This window comes from Cervus elaphus, chromosome 12 (assembly GCF_910594005.1).
Source record: "Cervus elaphus chromosome 12, mCerEla1.1, whole genome shotgun sequence".
Lineage (NCBI taxonomy): Eukaryota > Metazoa > Chordata > Mammalia > Artiodactyla > Cervidae > Cervus > Cervus elaphus.
Window position 1 is genome coordinate 15,670,108 of NC_057826.1, and position 19,458 is coordinate 15,689,565.

General features: G+C 41.8%; 1 protein-coding gene across 14 annotated transcripts in view; it reads right to left on the reverse strand.

The window, feature by feature from the left end:
- Positions 1-19,458, reverse strand: part of TTLL5 (tubulin tyrosine ligase like 5) — a 307,882-nt gene that overhangs the window by 239,163 nt on the left and 49,261 nt on the right. For all 14 annotated transcript variants that reach the window (XM_043920806.1, XM_043920805.1, XM_043920814.1 and 11 more), the window contains exons 10-15: positions 17,722-17,823; positions 15,813-15,904; positions 14,934-15,041; positions 3,089-3,170; positions 1,516-1,577; positions 260-354 (exon numbers count right to left, since the gene is read on the reverse strand). In XM_043920806.1, coding sequence (XP_043776741.1) covers positions 260-354; positions 1,516-1,577; positions 3,089-3,170; positions 14,934-15,041; positions 15,813-15,904; positions 17,722-17,823 — 541 coding nt within the window. The remainder of the gene's footprint in view (positions 1-259; positions 355-1,515; positions 1,578-3,088; positions 3,171-14,933; positions 15,042-15,812; positions 15,905-17,721; positions 17,824-19,458) is intronic.

The following is a 19,458-nucleotide window of genomic DNA, read 5'->3' on the forward strand; positions in this document are numbered from 1 at the left end:
GACAAAGAAAAAAGAAAAGAAAATGAAAAAAGAAGCCAAAAGAAAAGAAAGACAAAAAGCACAAAGTAAGATGGTTTGAAAGCATTAAAAGCATAAGCTATTAGCCATGGCTGAATATAACTGCCTCCTGTCTAGAATGATCCCCCAATTCTCCTGCTATAGGTGACCTTCTAATAACAGTGCTTCAGCTCACTTATTGACAACAGCTGCCACTTTACAATAAGCTTCCTTGGGGCTTCCTGTTGCTGGAACTGCTTACCTGAGGTTTCTGGAAAGGGTTTCGCCTGGAAGACTCAAAGGTGGGGTAAATTGGCCGGGTTGATGTCCGCTGGGCAGGATCTTGACACACAAACCCTGAATGGGGAATAGGAAACATTAAAACTGCCATTTGCTAAGAAATAAGGAGGTTTAGCTGCACCTCTCCTTTTGATGGACAAGCTCAGTTTCACTGCCATAAATCTGATAGAGCTCCGTCCTGAAGAGGTTTAGGCATGACTCTCCCATACACATCCTCCACTTGAACTTTGAACTATCACAACTGGAGTGAACAAGAAAGGAAAATATGCAGATCAATCAGCCTTCCTTGTTGGGGAACCGAAATGTGATTCTGATGGACAAAGAGATGGTGACTTTTGATGACCTTCAGAGTAAAAGTGCACTTAAAAACACACAGTTGTTAATAAAGACAAAGTATTTTAAAGTGCCTTCCTGGATGGTGACTGGAAAATAACAGTGTTGGTTTTTACCAGGAGAATCCAGAAGCAAGTGAGGGGTCTTATCCTGTTATAGGATCCATTTCTGGAACAGCCCAAAGTGGTCTACTACTGGCAAGTTCCAAAATATGCTTTGTAGATTATCCATGGCTTAAGGAATTAGGCTTGGGCTAATTTCACTTACTTCCTAAAAAGAAGCAGATTCTCATCCAAGGAGAATGGGGTAGCAAAGTTTTACAGCATTTGATGGTACATCAAGTGCTAGTTCAAATGTGTTTTATTATGTGTTTTTTGGGTACTTAAAACAACAACAACAACCCTAAACCCACAACATACCCACTTGGCAGCCCATCTCCATCTCAAAGTTTTGTTTTATCTACTCACAAAGGGATTTTTCCCTTGGCTTGCTTCAGTTATTTCTACAGAAGAGATTGTGTTGACACCAGTAGAGACTGCATAGCAGAAACATAGCCAGTCTCCTTGGTAACAAAGCCTCTTCAGTGGGTTTCACTATCTCAGCTCGGGGTAAAATATATTTTCTCCAGATCTTTGCTTAATTCTCTTCCTCAGCTCATGATTCCTGTGCCCCAGGAATTAGGTCTCAGCCCTAGCTGTGGTTCAGCCTCAGGGCAGGAAGGAGCCAGGGGGTATAGAGACTTATAAACACTTCCCTGAAAATATAATTTTTGAGTACAAAACATTCAGTATGGCTGAGGAACTGCCAGTTGGCAACACATATAGTCTGACAAAATGTATGCTCTACTTCATTTTTATGAGTCTTCAGAAAAAGAATACTACTCACCTACAACAGTGAACATATCTGAGATCATACTGGCTTTAATCTTTAGGTCCAGAGGTGCATCACTAACAGAATAAAGAAAGAAAAGAGCAATTGATAATTTTATAGGTTAAGAGAATAGCTGCCCTTAACATCCCTCAATATAATAGAGCTACCAAATGTCAGTGAGGAGCAACACATAAAGTACATCAAATCCATGGGGGAAAAAAATCTGGGCAAAAATTCTAGAAATAAAAGCCTGGTGTCAAGCTCATCCTCTGTAAGGCAGGCCCAGCTCTAAGGCACTGATCCACTGACACTCAAACTTTTTATTCCAGAAGGTCTTGTTTGCACAGGGTCATGAACACTGCTTTATTATCACTGTGGATTTTAGAGGTTCAGATTTTTAATATGCTCTTTTATGAGCATGCCCATCATTCAAAGTACTTTTTACTGCTGTGATCATCAAATCACATTCACATGCAAGAGAAGGAACTTGGGCTATCTTTGTACTTTTTTTAAGACTTCATTTTCCATTCTAAATTGATCTCCTTAAGACTGTGTGCTTGCAAATTAAAGCAATAAATAAATAAATAAATAAGCTATACCAAAGTATCACCAGATGATACAGAAGGAACCCACATGGAAGCAGAAACAACAAAGCCTGAAAGTGTGGGGCCTCCCTGTGGTGATGATGCCACGCTGGCTTTGGGGTTGAGGTGTTCCCCCAGAAACCAGATTCCTTTGCCAGGAAATCTACAAAACACTGACCTAACCAAAGGGTAGCACAACATCTGAAGCATCTGTATTATCCAGCCCTACACCTTACAACTCAGGTGAAGCCAGACTCCCACCCAACCAAGTAGTCATTCTGTCTTTATTTGATTGCTTGGCATTTTGCCAACATTTTTCATTGTTAAAAATGCAGCAGCTGGGTGGTCTCTGGCATAAATCTCTAGGGTTTTCTAGCTGTTTAGAGAAGCATATAGCTAACAGAAACTCTGGCTGTAGTCACAGATAGAAGCAGAATCTTCTCTGGTATTGGAAAATAAGTTTCTTTCCTTCTTCTAAACGATAGGTTAAAAATAATTTTTTTAAAATATCTGAGGATTTTAGACTTTAATCTTGGATGGATAACACCAGGACATGGACAGGGTAAGAGGACCAAATATTATTTATACACTCTAGGCCCAGCTCTACACCTTTATGATATGTGTGGGTTAGAGGATGTATAAACTTTTGGCAACAAAGGAAATACATCTTGTGATTTCTTTACCCTTAGCTGAACACCTACAAAGTTTAAAAAAAGTGTGAGAGGGAATGCAGTGGAGATAAAAATAAAAGAAGCATCCCTAGAAGCCCAATAAGATAGTAAACAGAGATTGCAAATTGACTAGTAAGACAGAGGTCCATGGTTGCAATATGAACTCTGATAATATGCCACAAATCCCCCAAATTTAGAAATTCTAATCATCTCAATCTAATAAAGAAGGGGAAAAAACATCTCCTAGTGCCAAGAGAAATGACCAAAAAAAATTGTTTTAGTATTGCTTATTGAAGGTTTATCCTTTTCTAGTTAATGGAACAGACTACTTACCAGGCCAAAGAAGGAGAGAGATTCACTTCCAACAACCATGGCTTCAGGGTAGAATCTATGAGCACGTCAAAGCCATAGAGTTCTAGAAATACAACATAACACAATATACAAAATCATTTTCCATGTCACAACCAAAGATCTGGAAGAGTCAATCCAGTCAACTTTCATCAAAGGCCTAGAAACTTGCTGAGTATCCAGAGACAGTAGATGTAGAGAACTTTCAAGTCCAAGAGAAATTAATCAAGTTCTGGGGCTTCCCTGGTGGCTCAGATGGTAAAGCATCTGCCTGCAATGCGGGAGACCTGGGTTCGATCCTATGTCGGGAAGATCCCCTAGAGAAGGAAATGGCAACCCACTCCAGTACTCTGGCCTGGAAAATTCCATGGACAGAGGAGCTAGAGATAATAATGCTCCATGGTTTCTATCATCCACTCTTGACATTTCTGAGTTCTATAGAGAAAGTCACCTGACTCTAAAAGTTAACAAGCATGATTCTGGTGCTGTGCAGAAGGCTAAAAAAAAAGTTAGGAAAAGGAATGCAACAAGTGCATCTAATATCAATGCTGCCTTGGGCTTGTTTTGGGTTGTTCTTCCCCACCACACTCTGAAAACAGGAAAATCTACTGAAGGCATCTCTCTAGGATCTTCCCATCACACTTTATTAAACCAAGACCTTGCTTTTGCAATGTAGGTCAAAAAAAAAAAAAAAGGCATAAAACCTATTTGTTCTTTCCCCTCTAAGGTTTCAATTCCCCTTTGAAGATAGAAAATAAAATATACTGGCCCACCGTAGAAAGACAGAAGAGAAAGGAGGGAGCCATTGGCAGCCAAGTGGGACTACGATATGTCACAAGGGAAGGAGCCAAGGATCAAATTTCCTTTGCTAATTCTTGTCCCCTAAGTCCCCAACTGTTACAAAGCCAGAACCAGGAGCTGGCTCTTCTCCCGGAATGCAGGGGTGAGAGGCTAACTTGGAACCTTAGCTGGCAATCTTTACTCTCATTATCATCATTAACGAGGCCCTCTCCACAGTCCTCCTCAGTATACACACATCGAATGCATCAGACTTTCAGAAGTCCCACTCATTCTCAAACATTCCACACTCTGTGTCCCTCAAATAAACTGTTTGCACACACCTTCTCTCCAAGAGAAAAGACTAGTTTCCTGACAATCTGACCGAGGTCACAGGCCACACAACTCACACCCACGGAATACAACCAGGTATTTTCCAGAAATTCATTTTGAGGCAAATTTCTTTACTTCAAGAAGAACTACTTCTCCATTTCTCAATCCTCTCAAACACACAGAAGAACAAATGGGAGTTTCTAAAAAGATGATGCCAAAGACTCCCTTCTGGAACACGGAAGCATGGAGCAATGGGAATCTAGGGACCCGGGCCCCCCTCACCACATTGCCCTTTGCTCCCTGTGGAGCCTGAGAAGACCACCTCTCTCCCTCATATTTATTAGCATGCTCTGGCTTCCTTTATCCTCTTTATCAATCACCATGTGTCAATATCTGTATGCTCAGTTAACCTATAAACAGAATCCCTACTTATGCAACATAGATTCGGGTAGATATGCATTTTTAAATTCTCTCTCAGGAAAAGTTCTCAGGAAGGAGTTGTTTTCCATAGTACTTATTTAGGATTCCATTTAAATTACAAAAATAATCACAAACTATAAGAGAGTCTGAGACCGGATTCACCCTCATGTAACTCCACAAAAATCATATATTATCAAAACTTTAAAGGTGTAAAGAAAAGAAAGCAAAAAATAAAAAAAAAATAAAAAAACAAACAAAAAAGAAAAGAAAGCTCCTTTACCTATCTTTTTTTTTTTTTTTTGGCCGCATATTCGTAGCTTTTATGGCCAGTACATCCTTCTGAATATTTTACCCAATCTTCAGTCATTCCACAGAATATTCCCCCTTTAATTTGAGGAAAATCTTTCTGTGATATAGCATTAGTAAAGGCATTTAAGAGGAAACATCTAACTACAAAAACTGCAAATCCATGTTAACATTACACAAGCACAGAAAAATACAATAGAAGTCTGATTCAAGGAAAACATTCTCTTCAGTTTTTGAAAACTGAAGCACAGGATTCAACTATTTCATAAACTGGTAATATTATTATTAATAATAATAGCATAAGGAACAGGATGAGAATAATGACTGGTGCACATATTGATCACATTTGCAGAATCAGCCACAAATGAACACAAACTGAAATCAGAAATACAAGCAGTAAGACCCGTTATTTAAACACCTCCCAATAAGCAGCCGACATATTTACTTAACTCTCTCTCAAATTCAGAGGCAAATTCCAAGACTCTCAGTTGAAACGCTGAGAAACCGGTAATGTAGAAAATCAGAGAAAAGAAAAGAAAAAAAAAACCCAAAGAGAGACAACACCCTTTATCAGTTCAGTTCAGTTCAGTTCGGTCTCTCAGTCTGTCCGACTCTCTGTGACCCCATGGACTGCAGCACGCCAGGCTTCCCTGTCCATCACCAGCTCAGGTAAATAAAACCCACCAGTTGCTAAATGATCTTAAAATCAACTTTGAACCTAACCAACATCTGTACACACAGATATACAGATGTGTGACAGCATCAGGTACACTGCAAAGCCCAGGTCACCTGAGAGGCTGGAACCAGAGGAGAGGACTGGGGTGACAAAGAGAGCACTTGTATCAAGCTTATCTCTTAAAACGATCAACTCAGCTTAATCAAAATCATTTGGTTCCTTGGCAGGATAGGAGAGTCCTTATAGCAAATCTTTTAACTTAGGCTTAGTCTTTTCTCTGGATATTACAGATTTTAAAAGGTAAAAAGCATCAATAAGTTGCACTGAGAATATGAAACTTACTCACCTTTTGATGTATGTTTTAGCAGCAGTGTCTACAATTTCAAAAATTCAGTTACCCATGGTGACATACACCAGTGTTCCTGTCATTAAAAGGTGCAGGCAAGCCAGGCTTCTCCAATTCTGAGAGCTAACTTTCTTTGTTCCTCTGTGCTGTCTCCATTGTAACCGAAAAACAAGTACCTTCAAAGGACTGTTGCTATCACCTTGCTCAACTGTTTCCCCAAGGAAATTTTCCTTGGTGAGATATAGTTCCTTCAGCCCCAGCTAAAACAAAACAAACTTGCAAATCTGACTGGTGCATGGTAAGAAGAAGCCTGACTCCAGCTCACATTTTACATTAGCACTCTTATCCCCCATTTCTTTCCAGCAGTTTCTTAGAAAGCAATCTACACTTAGCCACACTCACTTTCTTAATGCTTGCTGACTCTCCTGCCCAGAGCGATTTGCTTCTGCTGCCATTCTTTAATAACTGACTATTCTCACTATGATCCCAAAGACTGCCTTGTTGCTTTAAGCCCAAGCATCTGAAAACTGCTGACCGCCCCTTACTTATTGGAAATTTCCTCTTCCTTGGTTCCAGGACACTGCTCTCGTCTGACTGTCCTCCTTTCTCTCTTTCTTTCATCCCTTCTCTTCTGCCACTGGTAGTCACTGGTAGGTTTGTTTGCTCAGGGTAGCATCCTCAGGTCTCTCCCCTTCTCAATTCTACTGCTCTTCTTGGATGCTCTCATGTATTCTCATAGCTGCAATTAATATGATGATGATGACATTCAAATCTCTGTCTTTACTCCAGTGTCTCCTGGACACCAAATCCATGAATCCAAATGCCATCCAGACAACTTCACTAGGATATCCCAGAGGTACTCGATGCTCAACAAAACATAGCTCAGTATCTTCTCCCAAAACTTTGTTTGGCTTCCCACTGTTCTTCATCTTGGAAAACCCCACACACTAGTTGCCTGTACTAGAGACACTCTTCACCACCTGCCAAATGCAACACATTATCATATCTCTTTCTCTGTTTCTCTTTAGTCTATTTTCTATATTCCCCTTTGAGGTAAAATTTACATATTTAATGAAATGGACAGATCGTAAGTGTGCTATTTGATGAGTCTTGATACATCCATAAAACCCACACTCGTATCAACACACACAGAACACTTCCATCACCCCAGAAAGATCCCTCACGCCCCTTCCTGGTAAATATCCTGCTCCCTGTCACCACACCACCAGAAACTATTATTCTTATTTCTTACACCAGGGATCAGTTTTGCCTATTCTAGAGTTTCATATAAATGGATGCATATAGGATACACTCTTTTGAGTCTGACTTCTCTCATTTAGTATGCTTTTGAGGTTCAGCCATTTATCATTATTTCTTATTTGAAGACAGGTTTACTGAGGTTTAATTTACACACAATAAAGTTCACCCTTTTGCATCACAGTTTGATGAGTTTTGACAAATGTATGGTTACCCGCCATCACCAACACGCAGAACAATTCTATCACAAATGCTCCCTCTGTCCCTTTGCAGTCAATCTGCCCTCCCGGCCCACTGGCAATCATGATCTGACTTCTGCCTTTTCCAAAAGTCAAATAAATGGAATCACAAAGCATGTAGCCTTCTGAGAGTGGCTTCTCTCACTTAGCTCTGTGCATGTGAGATTTATCTGTGTCATCACACATGTCAGTAGCGCAATTCATTCCTTTTACTGCTCAGTAGTATTCCATTTTATAGACCACAATTTGTTTATCTATTCAACGGCTGATAGACATCTGGGCTGCTTCCAATTTTTGGTGATTATAAATAAAACTGCTATGCACATTCATGTAAAGCTATTTGCATGAACATATGGTTTCATTTTTCTTGAGTAGATACCTAGGAATGGGAGTGCTGGGTCATGTGACTAAGAGTATATTGTCACTGTGTTCCTCCTACCACCAAATCATTCCCCTAGCACTAGTCTCTCCCTATTGTAGTCCAATTCTCCACGTGGCCATGAGAATTATGTTCTAAGACACAAATCTAACAGTCAGATGGAGAGACAGGCAATGAATCAGCCCAGCAAGACTCTAATGTCAGGCTGGCTCCTGGAGGACTTTAGTCACCTCATGGGGCTTTCCGGGCGGCTCAGCAGTAAAGAATCCATCTGCAATGCAGGAGGATCCAGGAGACACTGGTTCAGTCCCTGCATTGGGAAGATCGCCTGGAAGAGGGCATGGCAACCCAGTCGAGAATTCTCGCCCGGAGAATCCCATGGACAGAGGAGCCTGGCAAGCTACAGTCCATGGGGTCACAAAGAGTCAGACACGACTGAGCGACTGAACATACAACCCGGCAATGTTATTCAGTAGCCCCTCTGTTATAATTTTGTCACACAAAGCTGTGGGTCAGGTCATGATAAAAGTTAAAGGAAAAATAGTAACTCTGTTTTTCCACTGCTCAAAAAACTCCATAGCTGTCTATTGTCTACAGGATGAATTTATACACGCCAGTGCTTTATAAGGAGCAGGAAATGGCAACCCACTCCAGTATTCCTGCCAGGATAATGCCATGGACAGAGAAGCCTGGAGGGCTACAGTCCACGGGGTCTCAAAGAGCTGGACACGACTGCTGACTGAGCACAGTGCTTCACCAAGGGGCCCTAAACTACCTCTGTAACCTTGCCTCTCACCACCGAATCCAACTCCGGCTACAGCTAGCCACATTGAACTTTTCATTTCAAAACATGCCACTTCCTGTCAAGACACTGCCTTTTGCATGTCATACTCCCTCTGCTAGGAATGGCTTTCTCTGGCTCCCTGAGGCACAGAGCTGGTAACCCCTTGTATATTCCAAGGACACCTGAGTCACTCTACTGCTTGTCCTGAAATGTGTCATTTCACAACTGCTTCTCTCCACCACTTGAGGGCAGAAGTCATGTCTCGTTCACTGCTCTATACCAAACAGCCTGTACTATACAAAGTACACAGGAAGCAAGCAAGAAAGACTGATTAAAAAAAAAGAAGAAGAAAAAAAAAATTTTTTTTTAATGTACAACACTACAATTTTTGAGAAAGACAAAATAATTTGCAGCTACTTCCTAAAAATAACCCTAACCAGAAGACTTAATGCTCATAATAAAGTCACCAATTACAAAGAAAATAGGAGAAATTCTAATTAAAGATTTTTACATATTAAGGAGAAACTTAACAAAAGGCAGCCTAGAACGGGAGGAGAAAAAAAAGATTTGACAGAGAAAATAACAGTGCATCCAAGTCCTAAGAGATTACTAAACATGTCATACCATTAGTTCTGGAAATCAACCTACTAACGCTCCCCAGAAAAAAAGTCCCAGCTGAAGCTGTAATCCTTGAAATTGGAAAGTGCTGACATTAGCCAGTGCTCGCTGTCAGTCAAATGCTATTATTGTATAAAGGAAATTCTTTTCACTTTGGCTTTGGATTGGAATTGAATATCTAAGAAGGAATACTCTATCTGGGGTCCAGAAGGAAAATTTGGGGGAAAAAAAAAAAACAACAGATGAAAATCCCACAGAAAAATGAACTAAATAAAAGAAAAAGCCCAGAGCCAATTTGTTAACTAGTCCAATAAATCGACATGGTATCTGGCTACCATGTGTAAAGGTGGACTTGAAGGGAATATCTAGAAGGTGGTGCAGTGGTAAAGAATCTGCCTGCCAATGTAGGAGATGCAAGAGATGCGGGTTTGATCCCTGGGTGGGGAAGATCCCCTGGAGTAGGAAATGGCAATCCATTCCAGTATTCTTGCCTGGAAAATTCCATGGACAAAGGAGCCTGGCGGGCAACAGTCCACGGGGTCGCAAACAGCTGGATACGACTGAGCACGCACACACGTACACACGTACTGTTGATTAGAACACAAAGAGGCCTTTTTTAGGCCTGATCTGCTAAAAAAGATGATATCATTTTTCCTGAGATCTAGTTACAGGAGAGCAGAGAGAGAATCCAGGATATGGGGCATGCCAAAAATGGCTGGACGCACCAGAAGTTGTATTTATGTGGGTGGAGAGTGAGCCAGAGAGACCTGGCTTTCAAACTTGGCTTTGCCATTTATTAACAGCATGACCTGGGACAAATTATTTAACCTCTCTGAATCTTTTTTCCTTGTCTATAAAACATGAGTAATAAATACCAACAAAACTGTTATGAGGACTAAAGGAAATAGCCAATGAAGTGTGCCTGACAAACAGTAGGTACTTTCTTCTAAGTCCCTTCTACAGTAAACTTCCCTTCCCATCTAAACAGAAGCATTTGATTAGCCAGAAAAGAAAGCTATCTCAAAAAGTGAACTGTTTGATGATTTTCATTACTTTTTTTATTGGTCAAGTAGTTTACATTATAAAATGTATGCCGCCCACTGTCAATCCTTCAACAAATATTTATGAACAGCCCTACTTTAAGAATGTCAGTTTAGGGGTTTCCCTGGTGGTCCGGTGGTTAAAAAAATCTGCCTTGCAATGCAGGGGACACGGGTTCAATCCCTGGTCCGGGAAGATCACACATGCCACAGAGTAACTTAAGTCTGTGAGCCACAACTACTGAGTCCGCCCACCTACAGCCCATGCTCAGCAACAAGAGATGCCAGCACAATAAGAAGCCATGCACCGCAACTAGAGAGCAGCCCCCACTCTCTGCAACTGGAGAAAGCCTGAGCAGCAATGAAGACCCAGAGCAGCCAAAAATAATTAAATTTTGGTAAAGAAAAAAAAAAAAAGAATGTCAGCATAATTACCCAGTAAAATAGTCTTAAACAATATCAATAAAAGGCCAAACCAGCATACATTCCACAAAATACCAGAGTATATTGAACATGGTGGTGGTGGTTTAGTCGCTAAGTCGTGTCCAACTCTTATGATACCATGGACTGTAGCCTGCCAGGTTCCTCTGTCCATGGGACTCTCCAGGCGAGAATACTGGAGTGGGTTGCCATTTCCTTCTCCACAGGATCTTCCCCACTCAGGAACTGAACTCGGGTCTCCTGCATTGCAGGCAGATTCTTGACCAACTGAGCTACGAGGGAAGTCCTTATGTTGAGCACAGTTCATCCTGAACAATGAAATCGCCAGTTTCTGACCTAAGTGAGGCCAGTCTGATCAATTCTACAAGTGGCAGGACAGCTGGTTCATACACTCTCAGGCTAGAGAGGACCGGGGTCATAGCCTGTTACTTCAGTCATCCTCATACACGAGATGAAACCAGTGTCAGCAGCAGCATCTTTAAAGGATAGCTAACATCCTGTTGTTTTTGGCTGCTTTTCTCCAACTGCTCAAAAAAAAAAAAAGCTGTTCTCATAGCCAGTTATCTCACATTGCCAATTTCCTAAGCATATTTAAAGGGTTGCTGTTTAAGCATATATTTCATATGGTACCACATTTTCAAAATCTTAAACGCAGTAAATATTAAGACTGTCAAAAGTCTGTTTTATTGGGAGAGGCATCAAGAATCCTATTGACCATGAGTCCTATGACCAAGATGATTTGATTGCCAAAACTCCTCTTCTGACCCCTTTTCTCTTAAGCTGAGTCTCTTTCATTTGAGTTCTCCAATTCACTAACTCTAGGGGGAAGGGTCTTAACTTGTCAGGGCCCCAATTTCTTTATTCAGACTAATTCTCTGAGGTCCTTTCCAGATGTACCAATTTATTAAAAGGCACCAACTGGCTAAGTTTCTGATAGCTTGTGAAGGTTCCTAGAGCTACATTTAAATGCTATTAACACAATGCAGATATTTGTGTATACTGTCCCATGTAAAATCTGGTTTGTGTATACTGTCCCATGTAAAATCTGGTTTGTGTATACTGTCCCATGTAAAATCTGGTTTGTGTATACTGTCCCATGTAAAATCTGGTTTGTGTATACTGTCCCATGTAAAATCTGGTTTGTGTATACTGTCCCATGTAAAATCTGGTTTGTGTATACTGTCCCATGTAAAATTTGGTTTGTGTATACTGTCCCATGTAAAATTTGGCTTGTGTATATTGTCCCATGTAAAATTTGGTTTGATTAAACCACCACCTTACCATCTACACCTTGAACACAGCAGGAACTGAGAAAAGTCAACTGCATAGGTAAACAAAGGAATGGGAATATTGAAGGTACCTGGAACATTGCTGGCCACAAGGGGTAGGGTGGGGAAAAATCATAGGCCAGAAACACTTAGATACTAATGGGGTGCTCCTGGCAAGGAATCACATAATGTGGAAGGGCAGAAACAACAACCAAAAGAATATAGTGAACCCCATCACCCGACTATTGGCTTCCTCTAAAACACCAATGCCCTGTTCAAGCCAAATTCTTCTGGGAAGCTCTCAATTCCTGTTTACTCTAAAACAAATGAAAAAGAGAAGAGAAAAAAAAAAAAAAAACCAGATTATTCCTTGTAACTTAAACCCCAGGGGAGGTTGGGAACCAGTGGGAGGCAAAGAGATTCACACAAATACACACACGTATACAAAATCATTTCTGATGGGGGGGAGGTTAATAAGGCACACAAAATCCCAGGGCTGACAGGAAGTGGAATTAGAACCACAAAAGCCAAGAAGATAGTCAACAATTTAAAAAACTCCAGATGCACTCAGTTTATTAAAACTGAACACAAGCAGGGAGCCAGGAAGGAGACCCATGGCTGATGAAATAGTCTTACAGGGTATTTCACTGAATCAGAGAAAGTCACTGTTCATTTCTCATCAGAACTTCTAATGCCATTAAAGTCAAGAAATTCTTAAGCTTCCAAAAGGCAATCAGGTAATGAAATAAAATAGAAAACATTCAGAAGAGCTTTTGATGATTTCTAGAACAAAGATTTTCACACTAAGAGCTACTAGAAATTTATTCTCATAGAAAAGGCACGTAGATATGGAAAAGAAACACTTATTTTTTTCATCTAATAAGGTTTTTGCAGTTGGAATATTTTTCCCATGCCCCCTCCTCAAAAAGTCTGCAATAATTCTAAGAGCTCTAAGTCCTGACCACACCAGATCCACTGGGAAGCCTACCGTCAGGCCACCACAAGGCAATTGAAGCAAGAACCAATCATTCATTCAACAAACATTTTCCAGACATCCTCCAAAAGCAAAAAAATGCTGCTGTGCACAGAAGGAGTAAAAGCAAGGGAGACGTTGTTGCCGTCTTCAGGGAGCTTCCAGTCCAGTGTGGGAGACAGACACGTAAACGGGCATGAAGGGGCTGCTGCAGACTGAACGGAGGACTGGGGTCACGGAGGCTCATTGTGGTGGGAAGACTTGGGGAAAGCATCACCAAAGAAGCGATACTTGACTTCATCTTGAAAGAAGTCAGTCATCTTTCAAGTAAAGTAACAGGAGAAAGATATTTCAGGCACAGGATAAAAGCAGGTGCAAAGGCAGAGGGTGAGGAAAGTGGCCGCAAAGGCCAGGGAAATGGTAAAAGATTTGCTTCAGCAGAAGCAGAGACGGAGGGGAAGGGGAGACACGGAGACCACTAAGAAGATAAGCTCGGTGGCTACTGACAGGAAGAGAACACAGAGGAACAAGTACAGAGCAGCGCGAGCGGGGAGGCGCAACAGGACACTTGGCTGGGCCGGGATTCCTGGAGGCGGCATGTCAAGCCGTCTCAGGACACAAACAGGAACGTGCAGGGCCGACGGGAGGGGCGTCTTGTAGCCGGACAGCGGCACTTACGCAGAGGCCCAAGGGCACGGAGTCCTCGGGGACACCCCTGGCTTCTGAGGTGTAAGCGGGGAAATGATACTCCAGAAAAGCCGGCTGGAGTCAGAGCCTTAGAGACTTCAAAGCCCTACCAAGTTTCTATTCGTAAGTTAGGTCTAGGGAGCCGCTCACGGATTTTAGGAGACATGAACATGTTTGCATTCTGAAAGAGATACACAGACATCATAACCTCTTCTTTTCCTATATAATTAAAGAGATCAAGAATTACAATGCCTAATTATAAAAATAACAAAAAAACATTTTTATGGAGTACAAATTGAAGGCCGACATGTGCCAAGTGCTTTGCACACGTCATCTCATTTGGTCTCAGGGTGCTCTCAGAAGGTAGGCACTCTCATGACTGCCGTTTTACAGTCGAGGAAGCAGGATGAGAGGAACTTGCTGAAAGTCAGAAGGGGTGTAGATGGGTCTCAAACCAAGTCTGCCAGGCTCTAAAACCCAGGTTCTTTAAGTTCCCTGGAATCCTGCCTCTGGAGCAAGCTGGGACTCTCAGAGTCTTACTACTGTATTCCTTTAACTATCCGCTCCGTCAGTGATCCTGCTGTTTCACTAACACAGCCTGCCACCTGCTGAGGTCGGTGTGACTGCACAGACACTGGTGCCAGCCCTCTCTGAGGAGTCACAGCCGCAGAGAGAGACGGGTGCAGGCCCCCACGCTGCCACAGCCACAGCTGGCGGGTCAGTAGGCAACAGCCTCCCCAGTCTGACAGTTGTGAACTGCTTGCTGCTCCTTCTCTGTGCAATCAGGGAATTAAGGGTGGGAGGGGAGGGGTGGAGGAGGAGAAAGGGAAGAAGGAAGGGGGGGGGGGGCGGGAAACTCACTAGAAAGAAGACTAAAACAAAGAGGAGGAGTCATTGGAAAATGGGAGAAAGTACATACTGGTACCAGCCAGAGCTTCTTGGAACAGTTCCCAGTCTGGCTGCCAAAGAGCTCTGGAATATATTTGTTAGAGCTGGATTCCTGTACAGTCCGTTGCAGACTTTTTCTGATTGCACTCTGACAAAGAGACCCACACTTTTAGTTCCAATCCCTGCTTCCCACACAGAAAGCCGGTTAGTCCTCAGGGGACCTCCAACTAAGCTCACCACTGGCCTCTTCGTATGCTACGTGAGTTTAGAAAAGAAAGAAAAGTCTACCACATACCTTTGACTCCTGTAGAATGACTAAGCCTCTCTACCCCAGGATCCCACCCCAACTTCCCGAGCCCCTTTTCACAAAATATGTTAAGCTTCTTGAGTCTCCTTACCAAAACAACTGCTCCGATGAGGAACAAAGGTTTTACAGGCTGTGGCAATAGCTAGTTCAGCGGAGATTATAGTCTTAATGATCAGGTCCTCTACATGGGCCATCAGTGCTACAAAGGGGAAAAAAATAAAAGCACTATAATGCATGGATCAGGACTGGATTCCAGAACACAGTGTAATTATAAAAGCACACGTGGTCATTCAAAGAAGTCTCCATGTGGCATGTGAATGGTGCTCCGGGACAAGGCATGTGTGGGAACAGAGCGATGCAGGCAAGAATGGAGGTGGGGGGGATGTCCTCCAGTGGCCTCCAATGACAAGACACAGACCCAGGCTGGAAAAGGAGCCTTCCCTCTTCTGACTCTCCGCCCACCCTTTCCTCTGTGGACCGAATCAGGCCTGCAGGCACACTGCCTCTCACTCCGCTCAAGGCTCACTGACAGCGTCCACTTTGATTCAGAGCCCTTGTGCTCAAACTTGACCCTGTCCGTTCTCTAATTCAACAACATGAATGAGAGAGACTTGCCTCAGGAAAATTTGAACTCAGGGCCAATACAGAGATAAGGCAATTTGTTATATTAATATAAAAGGCTGACAGTAGTTTAGTGAGCAGTTTGATATTCAAAAAGGACAAATTCACTAAAGACTAAGGAAAAAGTCGTCTTCTAAACTAGAAACGAGAAAAGGGATTTGGGGAGCCATGATAAGTAAGCCTGTTGTTCTCTGTCTTGTAAAGGGCAGGAAAAATTAGCACCAAGAACAATGATCCTATTAGACATCTCAGCAACGCTTTCAGAATTAGAGAGAAAGACTCCTGGTAAGAGACAACAGTAAAGTTACACAAGAAGAGAAGGCAGGAAGGAGAAAGGCCTGGTACCCACCGGTTGTGTCTCTGCCTTCCTGTTTCAGATACCGAAGCATAGCGCTCATGCTCCACTTGTTCCCATAATCCTCCACTTCTGGGTCATCACAGCTAAAACAGATTCATGGATCAGGGTCACACAGGCAACTAGGCATGCCTCTAGAAACAAGATTTTTCAAATAGCATTTTTTCCTTGTAAGTCTTTAGAAAAATCTTCCCTTTGCTGATTTCCATTCACCCATTTTTTTCTTGATCCTTTTTGTCATATTTGCCTTTGTACCAATTTCTTCTATCAAAATGAAAATGCATATATTAACAGCTCACCTTAATGAAGGAGGTAGGGGAAAAGAAGGCAAAATCCTCCTTAACGAAACATGATGCATCATGAATGAGTAGAACAAATTTGTGAATGTGAACAAATTTAAGAATGGTCACAATGCATTAACAGACTGAAATGGTTTGGGATACTAACCTGGCCTTTGAGGTAAATGTCACACGTGCCCACAAAACAACCTCTAATGCCATTTTCAGACCAGAACTGAGTTTCTTGGGCTAGTGAGCTAATCTTGTGTAGCATTTTAATGAGCTAACCCTGAACAGAAATGGGTTGGCATCTGAAGCAAGCTCCCTTCTGTCAAGTGGTAGGCATGGCTTTTTTTCGATACCTTTTGAGGTATCACCCAAGGGAGAACTCTCCAGGGCGACAACTGAAGCGATGAAGTACACCACTGCTACAGCCACAAAAGGGGTACATGCCCAGACTGCTGGGAGGGGTTTGCAATCTGACACCTGTATTTTACAGCAGCCCCCTTATTCCCCACCACCAGCCCTCAACCTATCAGCTGCATCTTTGCCCATCTTCCAAAGTCCAGGATACTGTTCCTTCCACCAATTCCAAACACCGGTCATAGGACACTCAATGACATCTATACAGCTCTGGCAACTATGCCATCACTTCCAGATTCCTTTCTTTCTTTCCTTGGACCTTCTAGGGACCTATTTTTAGTCTCAGTAGAAAGTAACTGTTTGGGTTTCTTTTTTATTTTTCCACTTTCTGGCAAAATTATCAGGATGAAAGAAAACAGAGCAGAAAGAATATTTATTTCCACACAGCTGGGCTGGTACTCTGTTCCACTGAGTCTTTTTCTGAGATGGCCTCATTTCTTTTCTTATTTAATTTATTCCTAACATTTTTCCCCTGATCATAAAAAAGTTTTAGAAAAACTTAGGAAATACGTAAAAGCACAGAGAAGAAGACAGATATCCTCCACCCATAATCCCATCCATTGTAGTTAAGGACTATTCACATTTTTAAAATCTATCCTTCTAGTTTTCTTCTCTACCCCACACTCCCTCAAGGGGGAAAAAAAATCAGCTTTAGTTATCCTATGAATTCACTCAAAAAAGAAGTGAAATTGTGTGCACTGTATAGTAGCCTGCTTCTTCCCCTGACAATGTACAGGGATGAATATTCTTGTCTCTGAACCTGTGTGCATACCCTTTGCTATTTCTTAAGGTTAAGTTCCTAGAAATAGAATTGCTGGGTCAAAGGGCACAGTATTTTTGAAGCTTTTGATACATTTCACCAAGTGCTGAAATGACCTAACTTCTTGGCTTCTAAAAAGTTCCATATGCCTAGAAAATTCCCACCCCTAAGTCAAGTGAGGGAACTTAACAATGAGGAAGACGAAACTTGGGAAGGCAAGCTTGTTTTGGTGGAGAAAGGGGACACTGTAGCTGGGCGATCAATAAAGAAGCTATAGCAGGTGAGCCTCACAACTACACGAAATGACTCTGACAGCTCTGCTCTAAGTTACACGGATACAAAGGTAAAGTTTTCCTCCAGTGAAGTAGGGCAACTTTGCACTTCTCTGGCACCTGCCTCTAAGGCTGACCTCCCTGGCTCCTAGCTCAGGCGCAGTCAGTACCTGACATAGTCTCCACTCTTCTTATTCACACTGTAATTGGTCAGATGCATGAACTGGTTCCGAATGTTCTTGGCTCCTTGGTCATATCGCACGGTTGCAAACCTGATAAAAAAGACACAGGTTAAATATCAGCAATAGGGCTTCAGTAAAACACAGGATCAATGGGATATTAATAAAGAGAGGGTGGCATCTTGTTCAAACACTGAGAGCTTATTAAGTGTCAACTCCCATGTTAAGTGTTTCATGTATAACATTACATTTAATTCAACCATTAAAGCAATTCTTTGAAGTAAGGACTAGTATGTCTAATTTTTTTGATATGAACATTAAAATGTGACTTGGAAGATTAAGCAACTTGCCCCAAATCACACTGACTCCAAAATCCATGTTTTTAACCATGGATATTTTCTGATATAAAATGATAGTCTGATAGGAAGGATTAAAATGAAAACAAACTTATTCACAATCAGGTAAACTGTGTATAGGATGCTATAGATGAGGGCACATTAGCTGGTTAAGAAACACCTGAGTGTCTACACAATAGTACCTGGTACTAAGGCATTCTATGGAAAATATTATGCCAAAAGAAAAAAAGGACAGCATAAATATAGACTTAGAACTCAGAGCCACAGAAAAAACAAAAACCCTGATCTATAAAATTAAGAAAATAATGGTAGCGTTAATAGCATACAAAGGCTAGGTCTACAGAATGGCATAAATGTAAGCATAGAGTGGATTAATTCCTGAATTTGGAATGAAGGCAAAAAGAGGGATTAAACACAGAGTCCACTGAAAACAGAGCAGCAATTTGATATCCTGGACTGTTGCCAAAAGAAGACCAAAGTATAAAATATATGTGCCTCTAAAGGAAGTAGCCAAAGAGAGAGAAAACTTTCCAGTGATGCTCAACATCAACAAAAGGACACTCGAGTTGAATGGTTATGGTAAATATCACTCCCTGTTTACATACCACTCTAACCGTATCACCCCCTTCACTAAAGCGGGTGTCCCAAGAGGCACATCCAAGCGTGTGAAAAAAAATCCTGGAAGACCACAAGTTTATTTTCATATGATTTGCAAATTATTTACATGTGCTTACTCAGACTATGAAGTCAACATGAATTTTTACCACATTAAAGGGCAGCATTTAAAACTTCTCCTTTCCTCTATTTCTTCTCACTCACCCACTATCTCTGTGCCTTAATTCCCTGTACTAGAAATATACAAGAGCCAAAAAAGACGAGTGGAAAAAGGACAAACCCTCAAAACTAAAATAAATAAACATGAGGCCAGGAAGAAGGATGTGGACAAAGAGAAAATGTTGACCAGGCATACACAGCTAAGGGACAAGAGTCTGACTGCATGAGAAGGACCTCAGAATTTCCAGAAACTTCCGGTAGTTATCACTTAACTTCAGCCATGTCATTCCATAGCGAGTAAACCTTACCTATATATCCCAGCCTTCCTTCTTCAGAGATTCTTCAATGAAGAGGGAACCAGTCATTCTCTGAATTCTTGTGCAATGTGAGGGGGGCCCATGCAGGCCCCGCAGAGGCGGCCTGCCTCAACCAGACATTACCTCACAGGGACATACCTCCTGCCATCTCTCCCCCAAAATAATGATTTAGAAGGAGGAAAAAGGTTCTGCTTCAGAGAAAGAGGTTTTTCACCTCTTCTAAATTCAAGTATCTGATCTAATTTGGTCAACAATGTGAAAAGATTGGCAAAGGCCTGGCA